The sequence below is a fragment of the Lissotriton vulgaris genome, chromosome 8 (assembly GCF_964263255.1).
Source record: "Lissotriton vulgaris chromosome 8, aLisVul1.2, whole genome shotgun sequence".
Classification (NCBI taxonomy): Eukaryota; Metazoa; Chordata; class Amphibia; order Caudata; family Salamandridae; genus Lissotriton; species Lissotriton vulgaris.
In genome coordinates, this window is record NC_141696.1 from 1,428,450,064 (window position 1) to 1,428,465,660 (window position 15,597).

A 15,597-nucleotide genomic window follows, 5' to 3' on the forward strand; every position below is an offset into this window, starting at 1 on the left:
TGCTTTAAGGTCAAACCCGAGGAGGTCGGTGGTTGTAAAGGTAGTTGCCTCCAAGGCTTGCAGGTATTGCTCTGATTGTTGTATTAGTTCTGCGGGTTTAAGCGGGGACTTTCTGAAATAGTCCCGTAGAGTTAGGCTCTTAAGTTTCTGAGGTTTTAGGGGGTGCTTGACGTGGCCCTGAGCCCCAGCTGCGTCTAGTTGTTTGGACTTCCTTCGCTTGGGGGCGGTGTACTTTCTTTCTTTACCGGATCTCATTGCTCCGGGGGGTCTTGGCTTGAACTCTTTTTCACCACTGCGTGTGAATCAGAGAGAATAAGTCTATAAGTCTATTTCCCCGTGGCAATTTATTTGTTTGGATTGTTTGGTAGGTGAGTGACAGTGGGTGTGGGCCACTTCAGATTACAATTTCATTGGAGATAAATTGATCAGTTAGGTGTTTGTAGGCTACATCCAGTTAATTAACAGCTGGTTAGTAATGTTCTTTAGTCAATTTCGCGGAGGGCAGCAAATGCTTTCCTGCAGGGGTAGCTTTGTCGTGTGGCCACGTACCTGGGTCTGTTGGTGTGTTCTCTAGCAGGCGGCTATCCCAGCTGGTCATTCAAACCAGACCTCTGCCTCCCGAGGGTCTCACTGTGTCGCTGTGTGGCAGGTTGCGGCTCACCGCCGCACTGTGGGGTGACTCTCCGCCGCACTATGGAGTATTTTCCTCGAGCACCTCGGCAGAAACAGTACTGAGAAAGTTCGGGGGGTGGCCCAGCCCAGCCTCCTCCTTTGGGCTACAACGGGCGCAGACCAGCCCGCCCTTAGCCCAAATAAGCAAGCGGCACCCCGTGTCACTATTCACACACTTGCAGTCAATAGGGTTTGATTTGCATTCACACTAAAAGGGAGCCCTGCAGCTTGCAGGCTATTCAGAAAAGGTCCTTCAGTATTCCTGGCCTCGCAGCACTGGATTCCGAATGTCCAGAACACACCACCAGTGCGCTCCAATTGCAGCTCGAGAACACAAAAGACCAACAGAAAGGACATCCACCGCTGCCAATTAGAGTCACAGCATGAGCGGCAGTTTCAAACAAACAATACAAATGCTGAATGCCGACCTCGGCTCCAGACGCGGTCCTCAGCGCCGAGGCAAACTGCCAAAGAAAAGCACCTCTCTAGCGCAGGTAACCAAACGCTGCAAATCTCCAAAAATTACACGAAGGAAGCGCACCAGCACTTCCCTCTAGCACGGACACTTGCTACCTGTCGAATTCCGAGCCTGGGAACGGTTTATACTTCTTCTACTCGGTGTTGCTCTCGGGGGCTTTTCTCGGCGTTTTCGGCAATTCCTCAGGAAACTCGAGGGTAAAACACCGTTCTCCACGCAATGCATCCAGCGGGGTATCCAGGTTTGAGGTCTTTGGGCAAAAATGGAGATTTTCAAACAAGCACGGGAAGAGAGAACCACTCTTTCCAAAAGAACGGTGTCAACGATTTCACTAGGGAGAGTTGGGGAGAAGGGGTCAGACAATCAATAGGAAAAAAGTGCCTCAGGGATTGAATATGGCCTTAATTGGGTCTTGAAACAACAGGGATGTGCCATGCCAAGGTGATTATTACAACAGTTTTTCCCTGACTCATGCCAATCTAAGGATTGCTTTTCTATGCCTGTTTATGAAAGGCTGAAATATGGAAAATATCTTTGTAAATCAGTCCCTAAGTGAAAATACTATATATAAGCTCTAAGGTTTCCATAAGAAATTACACATCAATGAGCAATTTTTAACACAACTGTTTTGTTGCATATTTTTCTGTCCTGTGTATAAAGTTTATAAAAATAGAAGAAAGACGTTCAATTTTCAGCTTCACGGATGCTACTAAATCAACTTCCTGGTGTCACTCCACTTGCAATCATTATCCTATGCATTTGTGCCTTTTGTACCCTTCTTCTTGCGACAACATGAGAACGCCATGTTTATAACAGGTATTTTGGTGTAAAGCGAAATTGATACTAACTTACATCAGGTATCACTACTGGCTGTTGATGTGCTCCTAATGATGCTGACACATGCTATGTTTTCTCTGCACTAAATAGATAAACAACAATGTGCCCTTGGACCTAAAGAGCGGACAGATTGTGGCCATGGCGGTATCTCAGAAAAGGAGTGCCTCTCCAAAGGCTGCTGCTTCGACTCAAGCATCCCCAATGTGATCTGGTGCTACTACTCCAAGGCTCACGGTAATAACTTAATGTCAGGTCATATGACCACTGCTTCTTAGACTTTTGTTACAACACGTTACCAAATGCAGATATTGTGACGGTATCCAAGAGATTCACCAATGCCAAATGACACTGTCTGTAGCATTCTACGGGCCCCATATTGAAAATGAGCACCATTATAACATGAGGCTAAAGAGCCAGTGACATCAGTTCCTGTCTGTTTGCGCCCTCATTGACACAGGATTTAAAGCTGACGGTGTTCGCCTGTCCTTTATGTTTGTCATGGTATTCTACGTTGTTCAGGATGTATTCTTCAAGATTTTCAGGTTCTACACCTTGTGATTCATACCCTAAATAAATGTCTAACCTGGGCTACCTGAGAGATTGCATGCATTTTTTATGGAGATCACATACATCACTCTCCCTTTCACAAAAAGTTCATGAGATCAAAGGAACACTCATTGTTGTCTTCAAAACTGATTCCGTAAATGAGTTTTGTTTTTCTCCACCTGGCCTCTCAGCTCAGCAAGCTGATTTCCAGGGTGATATGTTAGCAATATTCGCCACCGAATTCTCTGCTACACCTAGAAGCAAAATGCAAAATAATGAGTCTCCCACCAGTAGAATATTGTGTAGTGCCTTGACACCCCTATATCTGACAGATATTAAATGACTCAGGCCAAATGGAGGGGGTCTTAAATGGTCCAGGGACTGACCCAAACAAGGCCCCATTTTGACCCAAGGACTCAAATACTTTTTTCAGAGCTGTCATGGTTGTGGGTGACATTCTTTCCAGCTTTTCCTATTCATCAAAAACGTGTACCCCAACAGTGTAGCCATTCACAAAGGCAATCTAAGCACTGACTCTTACAGTTCCAATGTTTAAAATGACTGAATAATTTCTGCGGCTAGACTTGCCTTGAAGACTTCCAGCATGATATGTTTGTTAGCCAGATATACTCACACATTAGGGGGAAATCATAGTCTTTAAAGATTCAAGGAGTTGATGCAGGATGTAATGGCTCTGTCAGAGCAGGGCACGTAGCCTAATCTGAATGTGGCTGGTTCTTTAGCTAGGTTATTGGACTTATTTCTGGTTCTGTGAAGGCATGTATGGATGGGGACTACCTGGCCCCTGTCTAATGGACATGGTTGAGACTTAAGCTATGAAGTAGTGGGCTATTGGGTTCTCATTTGGGTAAGCCAATGACTGACCAATCCATTAGGAGACAGAATGGAATGTACTACATACTCTGCTCACTACATCCTCTGTTGATGGACAAACTACATTATGATTTCTGCTAACATCATCATTAGTTCAGGGAGTTCTTCAGAAGTTCTGGTTCCACATTACTTGTTTCATTCTGATATCCCTGTCATGGGTCAGGAAACTGTGGTGCTCTGACCTGCTATAAATCAGTTCTGAAACGCCTCACCTCCTTCCAGCAATAGAGATTCTATTGTCCCAGAGACGAATTGCTCCACTCAGACCTTCAGTTCCCAAGGCTTATTTCCTGGAAATTGCAGCTCTCTCATCATGTGAACTTCCTTTATAGGTAATGTTTATTTTGTTGGCAGCTAGATACCCTTCTATGACAGTGGATGACTGTAGCAGATAGTTATTTTTCAATCTATGTAGTATTCTCAGTCCTTAGATCAGATTGTGCCAGACCTTTAGATCTGTGACTTATGAGGGCATATTACCAAGCAATAGCGATAATTATAGCTATTGCTTGGTTAGAGACAAAAATTTACCTCTGAACTGCGGCGATTTTAACCGCAAATAAACCTTGGTATTACCAAGGTTTATCGCAAATGCGATAAAAATCGCCGCAATGCATGAATATCGCTGAAAAGTCAGCGATATTCATGCATTACCGAGCTAATGCTCTTAGCCATGTTATCCACCTCCCATTGGATAACATTGCTAAGAACTGCTCAGGGCAGGTGTTAGCTCTTGGAGATATTTGCGCTCAGCGCGAATATCTCCAAAAGTTGGTAATAGGAGATAGCAATGTTAGCGACTGTTTTCAGTCTCTAACATCTTGGAACGCCCACTTTGCATGTCATTAGTGATAAATATCACTGACATGCAAAGTGGGACCCAAGATGGTCGCTATCTCCTACTAGCTGTCGCTAACTGGTGTTAGCGACAGCTAGGTAATAGGGAGATAATTTTATCTCCGCTTTCTTGGCTTTTAAAGCCAAAAAAGCGGAGATAAACCCCCTTGATAATATGCCCCAAGGTTCTTTAGCAATAGAGGGTCTAAATATCAATGCCATTAAATCATACTTAGTTGCCAAGTCTATTTGCATTATTTATCCTAATCAAGCTTCTTTCCTTAACAAACTTTTATGACTTTTTTATTAGCTATGAAGACAATACATTGTGAAGGGGCATTAAAAAGCAATCCAACTACACTTGGTCTTACCTTATGGTTAATCACAATATAAGCATGCTAGCAAAATGCCTCTGAAATGTTTCAGAGCGTGCTATGTTAGTAGACTCTGAAACAGCACCAACTTTGTATTATTTGATCGTTGTCATCTCAGCTTCGATAGGAACATGAAAATTGGAAGGAGCTGTTGTCACTGGTGTCCGTGCATTCTATTATAATGGCAATGAACTCACTTTGTTTGTGATGCTGTATTCAATGTCTTTTGGCTACAACTGGAACCAGCACAGCCGTTAAAAATATGTGTCTGGTCCAGTCTGGTTGCAGAAATTAGGTTCATGTAAACAATGTCCTGGATCTGAATCATCTATGAGAAATAATGTTCTAGAAGATAAGTTCACTTTCTATGTTGATCGTGGAATGCTAGAGTTTGGTGAATCATATAGCCCCATAACCATTCTCATTGTGCATCCATATTTAATGAGGAACACAGAACAGTCTCATCTTTTGATAGAATGTAGAGAGTAAAGTGTTCTGGGGCTGCAATGGAAGCCTATGCCAGAGTTTATTTGGGAAAAGTTAACCACTTTGACAATTATTTTGAAACCAGATTCGCCCACAAAATTGATGGAATGATAAAAGATGTATCAATACAGTAGACACGTTGAAAGACAATAATGTGGATCGCTGAAGTGCCAAGTTCAGGTTTGGGGAGCAATATGTATCTCCCATCCTGGAAAGGAAAAGGGACCATCAATGGAATAAATGGGAAGCTCTTTGGTCAGGAAAAGGGTACCAAGATTCACAAATGTCAAAGCAGATTTTTGCCCATGGGAAAAGTAATTTTCATCCTAATTTGCAATATGAATGTGATTGCCGGATTTGACTACTACAGCATCTACACATTAGATGCCTGGGAGGCAACTGATCGTCTGTATACTTGCACTTAAAATATAAGGGAAGTAGCATTAGTTTTGCCTTCAAAAAGGTTCCCCCTAAGATAATTTATACTGCCTATAAACCATAAAAGTAGGCAAGACTCTAGACTCAGACAAGTTATTAGTTCAATCAATCAATCTGCATTGATATAGTGTTGCTAATCACCTGTGAGGGAATCCAAGTGCTGCTGCAGGAGGGGCTCAGTTGAACAGAAAGGTCTTGAGTATTTTTCTGAATTTCAGCAGGGAGGATGAGATCCGTAGGTGAAGTAGAAGGTCATTCCAGGACTTTGCTGTGAGGTAGGAGAAAGATCGTTTTACACTGTTGCTGCGGCGAACGAGGGTGCGTGGACGAGGCATAGGGATGGGGAGTACAGGTGTCTGGATGGAAGGGGGAAGTTCAGTCAGTGGTTGATGTCAACTGGTCCTTAGTGGTCAAGGGCTTTTGAAGGTGTAGATCAGCATCTTGAACTGTCATCTCTTCTGAATGGGAAGGCCGTGGAGCTCATTGAGGTTGGGGGTGATGTGGGTTATTTTAGAGAGGTCAAGGATGAGCCTGGCTGCTGTGTTCTGGATATTTTGCAGTCTCTTGAGGAGGTGTGAGGTGATTCCTAGGTAGAGTGCTTTGCAGTAGTCCAATTGGCTGCTGACAAGGAATTGAGTGATGGTCCATCTGGTGTCGATGGGGAACCACTTGAAGATCGTGAGTAGCATGTGGAGAGTGAGTAAGCAGATGGACGATGCAGGGTTGATCTGTTTTTCAATGAGAGATTGCTGTCTAGTATGATGCAGAGGTTGAAGGGGTGGCTGGTCGGTGTGGGTGAGGGTCCTAGTTTTGGGGGTGCCAACAGGCGTTGCTCCATGGGGAGGTGTTGCGCCCGAAGATCAGCTTTTCTGTCTCATCTGTTTTGAATTTTAGCCAGTTGTTTCTTGTCCAGTCGGCGATGCTCCTCATGCACCTGCAGAAGTTGGTTAATGTGTCAGAGGGTCTTCTGATAGCGAGAGGATGAGCTGGATAGCATCATCATAGGATAAGATGTTTAGTCCATGCGATGTGACAACTTTAGCCAGGGAAGTCATGTAGGTGTTTGACAGTGTAAAGCTGAGGGCCAAACTTTGAGGGATGCTGCAGATGGTGTTTTTTGATTCAAAGTTGGAGGGAGGAAGGCGGATTCTCTGGTTTCTTTCTGTGAGGAAGGAGGTGATCCACTTCAGGACGTCTCCTTGGATTCTAGTATTGTGAGGCCTTTGGATCAGGGTGTGGTGTGATACTGTGCCGAATGCTTTGGTGAGGTCAAGGAGGATCAGGGCTGCCATTTTCCCTTGGTCAGGGAGGAATCTGATGTTGCCTATGATTTTAATCAGGGCAGTGTTGGTGCTGTGGTTGGTGCGGAATCCAGATTGGGAAGTGTCCAGAAGATTGTTGTTCTTTAGATGCTCTGTGAGTTCGTGGTTGATATCCTCCTCCTAGATTTTCATGGGAAAAGGCAGCAGAGAGATGGGGCAGTAGTTCTTGAGTTTGTTGGGGTCGGCAGATAGTTTCTTGAGTAGGGGTGACTTCTGTGTGTTTCATTTCTTTGGGGACCGCAACTGTGGTGATGAATGTGTTAAATATGGCGGTGAGCTTGCTGCTGATCATCTTACTTCTGAGTTTGGAAGATGTGGTGTGGGCAGGGGTCCATGGTTCCTCCTGAGTGGACGGAGCTCAAAACGTCTGTGGTGTCTTGCTTAGTGAGCTGGTCACAGGTGGTGAGCAGGTGGTCATAGTGTTCCTCATTCATGGCAGCAAGATGGTTGAGGATGTCGGTGGCTTGGTGTTTGAGGTTTCTGTAGATGGTGGAGATCTTTTGGTGGAAGTAGTCTGCCAGTGTCACAGAGTTCCTGTGAAGAAGTGATGACATTTTTGGTGGCTGAGGGGCTGGAGAACTGTGCAACGATGTTGAAGCGTCCTTTGCTGGTGTATGGCGCCTGCTTCAATGCAACCGGACAAAACACTACTTTTCATCTTTTTTTGGAGTTGGTGGTATTATTTGTGGGCTATCTTGAATTTGGTTTCATTTGGCTCCATTTGGTTGATCTTTACAGGGGAATGCTCATGCACCACTGAGGTGCCTTTTTATTCTAAGACATGCAAAAGTTCCTGCTACTTTCTAGATGGTCAGAGATTACACAGATTTTTATGAAAGGTGCTACCCTTCCAACTAAATTCATTTTACATCTCAATTCCTGGTTCTTGTTTTAATAAAAAAAACTATTGTTGAATAGATTCAGGATTGGATGGTAGATGAATCAATCATTATCCTTGTCAAGGTGGGTTTCTTCTAGAGAATGCTATTGAAGTAAGACTGTATCATGAAAAATGTTGTGTTCAAAAGATTGGCTGTTTCTAGTCTTATGAGACTGCTAGAGAAAGTTTGATGGCATCATCAAAATGTTTAAGAACAAAGAGATGGCTTGGTGCACAGCGATGAGTTTACTGAAAAGTTCTACTGAGTTTTTTGAAGTTGGTGAAAGATTGGGTGCTCCACCAGGTAGCATAACCGTCCAAGTACGCTCAATGAATGATGCTTGGTTTGCGCACAAACGTTGATAGTGCGTCCCTGCGGTTGGGCACACCTTTGGGTTCATCACAAAAGGACAGACTCCGTTGTACTTTGATTATTTATTGTTATTATAAGTTCAACAAATTCATTTGTATTGCGTTTTTATTGGGCGAATATTTCATTTCATATCCTTATTTAGTTGATAACAGTGCACATTTGTAGTGAAAAACGAAAACGCTCCGATGCATTTCGGGCATTGGCCCTTTCTCAAGGAGCTTTGTTGGTGAAAATAACATCATTGGTATACGCTCTAATGTATAATATTCATCACACAAGATCAAAGAATCGAAAATAACGTGCAAAACGTATAAACTATGTCGATGTGTTTTAAATGAGTTCATGCTTAACGTGTGGGGTGATGGTCAATGAAAGGGCATAGTGGCGTTGCAACGTGTCAGATAACTAAGAAACTGAAAATTCATGAAAACATAGAGCAAAAAAAATACCGGGTGTTTCCTAATCGCAGCACTGTAGGGGCATTCAAAGGTTTGCGCTGTTGAGGAAAAACGGCGGAGGTTAAAAAATATTGCGTTGAGCCTTGGTAGGTCAACAAAGTGACTCGATTTGGTCTCACGCCTTAACTTACTTGGGCTTTGAAGCTCGACAAGTTTCAAGGATCTCCGCTCGTGACTGACTCAAATTGAGACGCTGAAGTGAGCTGAACGTGGGTGTGTTACGGCGTTCAGTCGGGGATTTAAACCTGACAGGCGCCCGGAAAGGTTCGTTGTGTCGGAAATATAAAGCGGACTAGTGAAATTAGTAAAAGATGGCGGCCATCTTACCATAGGTTAAGTCATGGATGATAGGAGACGTGCAGGGGATGCACTGTCTACAAGGGAAAGATGAAAGGGGGTGAAAACAAAAACGTGTGTAAAAATGTTGTGTCACTGAGTGCAAAAAGCATGGGGAACACATACTGATGCAAACCAAAACTGGAACAACAAAAATTGATGCAAACAAACCACACAATTTGTAATGCGTTTCAGTATCATATAGATTTTTACAGATAACAACTAAGTTCAATACGGTCATTAAGACCGAATGGTTTCAAAGATTGTAACCGATAAATCCAGGCTGTCTCTCGTTGTAGTAGAGATTTGTTGTTGTCTCTACCTTCACTCTTCACAACCAACTCCAATACCATGAATTTTAACTGAGCGATGTTGTGTCTTTGTTCATGGAAGTGCAAGGCTATGCTGGATCGTTCGTTTTTTGTCTGTATGTTAGATTTGTGCTCTTTGAGTCTTATCTTTATTTTTCTCTCAGTTTTCCCTATGTAGATCTTCCCACATGGGCACTTTAATAGGTAAATGAGGTTCATGGCGTCACAAGTAGCGTTGACATTCACTTTGATGCTGTGTCCCCTCATGGGGTGGCTTATGCTGCTCCCTCGTTATTTTCGCTTTTTTGATCTTGTGTGATGAATATTATACATTAGAGCGTATACCAATGATGTTATTTTCACCAACAGAGCTCCTTGAGAAAGGGCCAATGCCCGAAATGCATCGGAGCGTTTTAGTTTTTCACTACAAATGTGCACTGTTATCAACTAAATAAGGATATGAAATGAAATATTCGCCCAATAAAAACGCAATACAAATGAATTTGTTGAACTTATAATAACAATAAATAATCAAAGTACAACGGAGTCTGTCCTTTTGTGACGAACCCAAAGGTGTGCCCAACTGCAGGGACGCACTAACAACGTTTGTGCACAAACCAAGCATCATCAAAATGCTGCCATTTCTGGATGCTGCCTGAGAGCATTAAAGCCCAGTTGAGTCTAACTGTAGGCTCCACGTTCATAATTAGGGCCTGGTCCATTTTGAGCCATCAAGAAAAACAAATAGGCTGTTCTATCATATCTCGTGAGATTTTTCAAAAACACCCTCTTGAACCCTTTGGATCAAAAATATAGAAATGCTTTGGGCCCTACTTTTTAGGGATAAACATAGGTCAACCATGTCAAGGTGTCATTTGTCGTAATTGCAGATGGCACTGTTCTATCAGTCCAAGAAAAATCTAGTGGTGCAGCAGATGTTTTTATTCTAGACCCAAACACATTTTTGTGTAACAATAATTAGGTTTTGTCACACTAATCTGATCCTGAATTACCCTCAGTGGTATTGGTCCTCCAATGGACCTTGTTGGTCATAGTGAGGGGTAAGAAGCAAGGTGACAAATGTATTGATAGCCAGCTCACAAATTAATGAGCACATTTAAATACACAACCGTCAGGACCATACCAAAAAAATAAAGGATTACGACTGGAAGGTCAAAACTACTAAAAAAGTTCAGTCTAACGAGAATCATACAGACCAGAAATTCTATGATGGCTACACAGAACATAAGTAGTAGAACCTGATGCTCAGAACATAATCTATTATTATCTCTATAATGCCTTATAAAACCTTTGTAAGCACAGTTTATAGGGCAAGAACATTTGAGACACAATTAATAAAGGACTTAGATAAATTTGAAGTATTTGTTTATTGTACTAAAGATTAGGCGTGGGCGGAATTTGCGTAATCGCGTTATGCTAATCTCCGTGAAACAGTAGAAAATCTCGGCAAACACGCAGAAATTCCACGAACACGTGGAATTGCTTGTTCGTGATGCTTTTTTACTGTTCTCAATCGCTGTTTAAGTGCTCGGGGGAAATGTCTTGCGAACACGCATTTGAGAACGCGAACATGCAAAAAAAATCGCGAAGTCACAGAATGCAGAATTTTGGGCAGTTTCGCGTTCTCCGCGGAACGCAAAATTACCCAAATACCTCAAATTCCGCGAGCGGAACGGAATTTACCGCTCTGGTCTAGTAGAGAATCTCCTTGCTTGAAATTTGCTCTTAATCACTGAGTCTCTTTCTCAATACTCAGTACTGAACAGTAAAATATAAAATTCTAAATGTTAATTGAACACAAAGCAATGAACAAATGTCAGCTATTGCACTTTTCTTAGTCTTTGTTTCATTTTCAGTTAGCTTGGTATGGAATCCTTAAAAGGTCTGTTAAAACTTCTCTTTCTGCCTTTTCTCTCTCAGGAACAACAATTTCAGCACATGAGACAGCTCACAGAGGAAGAGAACAAGAGCATTCAGGCAAGGAGCTTATAGGGTATCCAGGTTTGAGGTCTTTGGGCAAAAATGGAGATTTTCAAACAAGCACGGGAAGAGAGAACCACTCTTTCCAAAAGAACGGTGTCAACGATTTCACTAGGGAGAGTTGGGGAGAAGGGGTCAGACAATCAATAGGAAAAAAGTGCCTCAGGGATTGAATATGGCCTTAATTGGGTCTTGAAACAACAGGGATGTGCCATGCCAAGGTGATTATTACAACAGTTTTTCCTGCCAATCTAAGGATTGCTTTTCTATGCCTGTTTATGAAAGGCTGAAATATGGAAAATATCTTTGTAAATCAGTCCCTAAGTGAAAATACCATATATAAGCTCTAAAGTTTCCTTAAGAAATTACACATCAATGAGCAATTTCTAACACAACTGTTTTGTTGCATATTTTTCTGTCCTGTGTATAAAGTTTATAAAAATAGAAGAAAGACGTTCAATTTTCAGCTTCATGGATGCTACTAAATCAACTTCCTGGTGTCACTCCACTTGCAATCATTATCCTATGCATTTGTGCCTTTTGTACCCTTCTTCTTGCGACAACATGAGAACGCCATGTTTATAACATCAGGTATTTTGGTGTAAAGCGAAATTGATACTAACTTACATCAGGTATCACTAGTGGCTGTTGATGTGCTCCTAATGATGCTGACACATGCTATGTTTTCTCTGCACTAAATAGATAAACAACAATGTGCCCTTGGACCTAAAGAGCGGACAGATTGTGGCCATGGCGGTATCTCAGAAAAGGAGTGCCTCTCCAAAGGCTGCTGCTTCGACTCAAGCATCCCCAATGTGATCTGGTGCTACTACTCCAAGGCTCACGGTAATAACTTAATGTCAGGTCATATGACCACTGCTTCTTAGACTTTTGTTACAACACGTTACCAAATGCAGATATTGTGACTGTATCCAAGAGATTCACCAATGCCAAATGACACTGTCTGTAGCATTCTACGGGCCCCATATTGAAAATGAGCACCATTATAACATGAGGCTAAAGAGCCAGTGACATCAGTTCCTGTCTGTTTGCGCCCTCATTGACACAGGATTTAAAGCTGACGGTGTTCGCCTGTCCTTTATGTTTGTCATGGTATTCTACGTTGTTCAGGATGTATTCTTCAAGATTTTCAGGTTCTACACCTTGTGAATCATGCCCTAAATAAATGTCTAACCTGGGCTACCTGAGAGATTGCATGCATTTTCTATGGAGATCACATACATCACTCTCCCTTTCACAAAAAGTTCATGAGATCAAAGGAACACTCATTGTTGTCTTCAAAACTGATTCCGTAAATGAGTTTTGTTTTTCTCCACCTGGCCTCTCAGCTCAGCAAGCTGATTTCCAGGGTGATATGTTAGCAATATTCGCCACCGAATTCTCTGCTACACCTAGAAGCAAAATGCAAAATAATGAGTCTCCCACCAGTAGAATATTGTGTAGTGCCTTGACACCCCTATATCTGACAGATATTAAATGACTCAGGCCAAATGGAGGGGGTCTTAAATGGTCCAGGGACTGACCCAAACAAGGTCCCATTTTGACCCAAGGACTCAAATACTTTTTTCAGAGCTGTCATGGTTGTGGGTGACATTCCTTCCAGCTTTTCCTATTCATCAAAAACGTGTACCCCAACAGTGTAGCCATTCACAAAGGCAATCTAAGCACTGACTCTTACAGTTCCAATGTTTAAAATGACTGAATAATTTCTCCGGCTAGACTTGCCTTGAAGACTTCCAGCATGATATGTTTGTTAGCCAGATATACTCACACATTAGGGGGAAATCATAGTCTTTAAAGATTCAAGGAGTTGATGCAGGATGTAATGGCTCTGTCAGAGCAGGGCATGTAGACTAATCTGAATGTGGCTGGTTCTTTAGCTAGGTTATTGGACTTATTTCTGGTTCTGTGAAGGCATGTATGGATGGGGACTACCTGGCCCCTGTCTAATGGACATGGTTGAGACTTAAGCTATGAAGTAGTGGGCTATTGGGTTCTCATTTGGGTAAGCCAATGACTGACCAATCCATTAGGAGACAGAATGGAATGTACTACATACTCTGCTCACTACATCCTCTGTTGATGGACAAACTACATTATGTTTTCTGCTAACATCATCATTAGTTCAGGGAGTTCTTCAGAAGTTCTGGTTCCACATTACTTGTTTCATTCTGATATCCCTGGCATGGGTCAGGAAACTGTGGTGCTCTGACCTGCTACAAATCAGTTCTGAAACGCCTCACCTCCTTCCAGCAATAGAGATTCTATTGTCCCAGAGACGAATTGCTCCACTCAGACCTTCAGTTCCCAAGGCTTATTTCCTGGAAATTGCAGCTCTCTCATCATGTGAACTTCCTTTATAGGTAATGGTTATTTTGTTGGCAGCTAGATACCCTTCTATGAGAGTGGATGACTGTAGCAGATAGTTATTTTTCAATCTATGTAGTATTCTCAGTCCTTAGATCAGATTGTGCCAGACCTTTAGATCTGTGACTTATGGGGGCATATTACCAAGCAATAGCGATAATTATCGCTATTGCTTGGTTAGAGACAAAAATTTACCGCTGAACTGCGGCGATTTTAACCGCAAATAAACCTTGGTATTACCAAGGTTTATCGCAAATGCGATAAAAATCGCCGCAATGCATGAATATCGCTGAAAGTCAGCGATATTCATGCATTACCGAGCTAATGCTCTTAGCCATGTTATCCACCTCCCATTGGATAACATTGCTAAGAACTGCTCAGGGCAGGTGTTAGCTCTTGGAGATATTTGCGCTTAGCGCGAATATCTCCAAAAGTTGGTAATAGGAGATAGCGATGTTAGCGACTGTTTTCAGTCTCTAACATCTTGGCACGCCCACTTTGCATGTCATTAGTGATAAATATCACTGACATGCAAAGTGGGGCCCAAGATGGTCGCTATCTCCTACTAGCTGTCGCTAACTGGTGTTAGCGACAGCTAGGTAATAGGGAGATAATTTTATCTCCGCTTTCTTGGCTTTTAAAGCCAAAAAAGCGGAGATAAACCCCCTTGATAATATGCCCCAAGGTTCTTTAGCAATAGAGGGTCTAAATATCAATGCCATTAAATCATACTTAGTTGCCAAGTCTATTTTCATTATTTATCCTAATCAAGCTTCTTTCCTTAACAAACTTTTATGACTTTTTTTATTAGCTATGAATACAATACATTGGGAAGGGGCATTAAAAAGCAATCCAACTACACTTGGTCTTCCCTTATGGTTAATCACAATATAAGCATGCTAGCAAAATGCCTCTGAAATGTTTCAGAGCGTGCTATGTTAGTAGACTCTGAAACAGCACCAACTTTGTATTATTTGATCGTTGTCATCTCAGCTTCGATAGGAACATGAAAATTGGAAGGAGCTGTTGTCACTGGTGTCCGTGCATTCTATTATAATGGCAATGAACTCACTTTGTTTGTGATGCTGTATTCATTGTCTTTTGGCTACAACTGGAGCCAGCACAGCTGTTAAAAATATGTGTCTGGTCCAGTCTGGTTGCAGAAATTAGGTTCATGTAAACAATGTCCTGGATCTGAATCATCTATGAGAAATAATGTTCTAGAAGATAAGTTCACTTTCTATGTTGATCGTGGAATGCTAGAGTTTGGTGAATCATATAGCCCCATAACCATTCTCATTGTGCATCTATATTTACTGAGGAACACAGAACAGTCTCATCTTTTGATAGAATGTAGAGAGTAAAAGGTTCTGGGGCTGCAATGGAAGCCTATGCCAGAGTTTATTTGGGAAAAGTTAACCACTTTGACAATTATTTTGAAACCAGGTTCGCCCACAAAATTGATGGAATGATAAAAGACGTATCAATACAGTAGACACGTTAAAAGACAATAATGTGGATCGCTGAAGTTCCAAGTTCAGGTTTGGGGAGCAATATGTATCTCCCATCCTGGAAAGGAAAAGGGACCATCAATGGAATAAATGGGAAGCTCTTTGGTCAGGAAAAGGGTACCAAGATTCACAAATGTCAAAGCAGATTTTTGCCCATGGGAAAAGTAATTTTCATCCTAATTTGCAATATGAATGTGATTGCCGGATTTGACTACTACAGCATCTACACATTAGATGCCTGGGAGGCAACTGATCGTCTGTATACTTGCACTTAAAATATATGGGAAGTAGCATTAGTTTTGCCTTCAAAAAGGTTCCCCCTAAGATAATTTATACTGCCTATAAACCATAAAAGTAGGCAAGACTCTAGACTCAGACAAGTTATTAGTTCAATCAATCAATCTGCATTGATATAGTGTTGCTAATCACCTGTGAGGGAATCCAAGTGCTGCTGC

The 15,597-nt window shown here is 42.1% G+C and overlaps 1 protein-coding gene across 1 annotated transcript in view; it reads left to right on the forward strand.

The window, feature by feature from the left end:
• LOC147698870 (uncharacterized) overlaps positions 1–15,597 on the forward strand; it is a 352,061-nt gene that overhangs the window by 174,526 nt on the left and 161,938 nt on the right. The window contains exons 11-13 of the mRNA XM_086935488.1: positions 2,078–2,221; positions 11,184–11,240; positions 11,946–12,089. Of these exons, the coding sequence (XP_086791614.1) occupies positions 2,078–2,221; positions 11,184–11,240; positions 11,946–12,089 (345 nt within the window). The remainder of the gene's footprint in view (positions 1–2,077; positions 2,222–11,183; positions 11,241–11,945; positions 12,090–15,597) is intronic.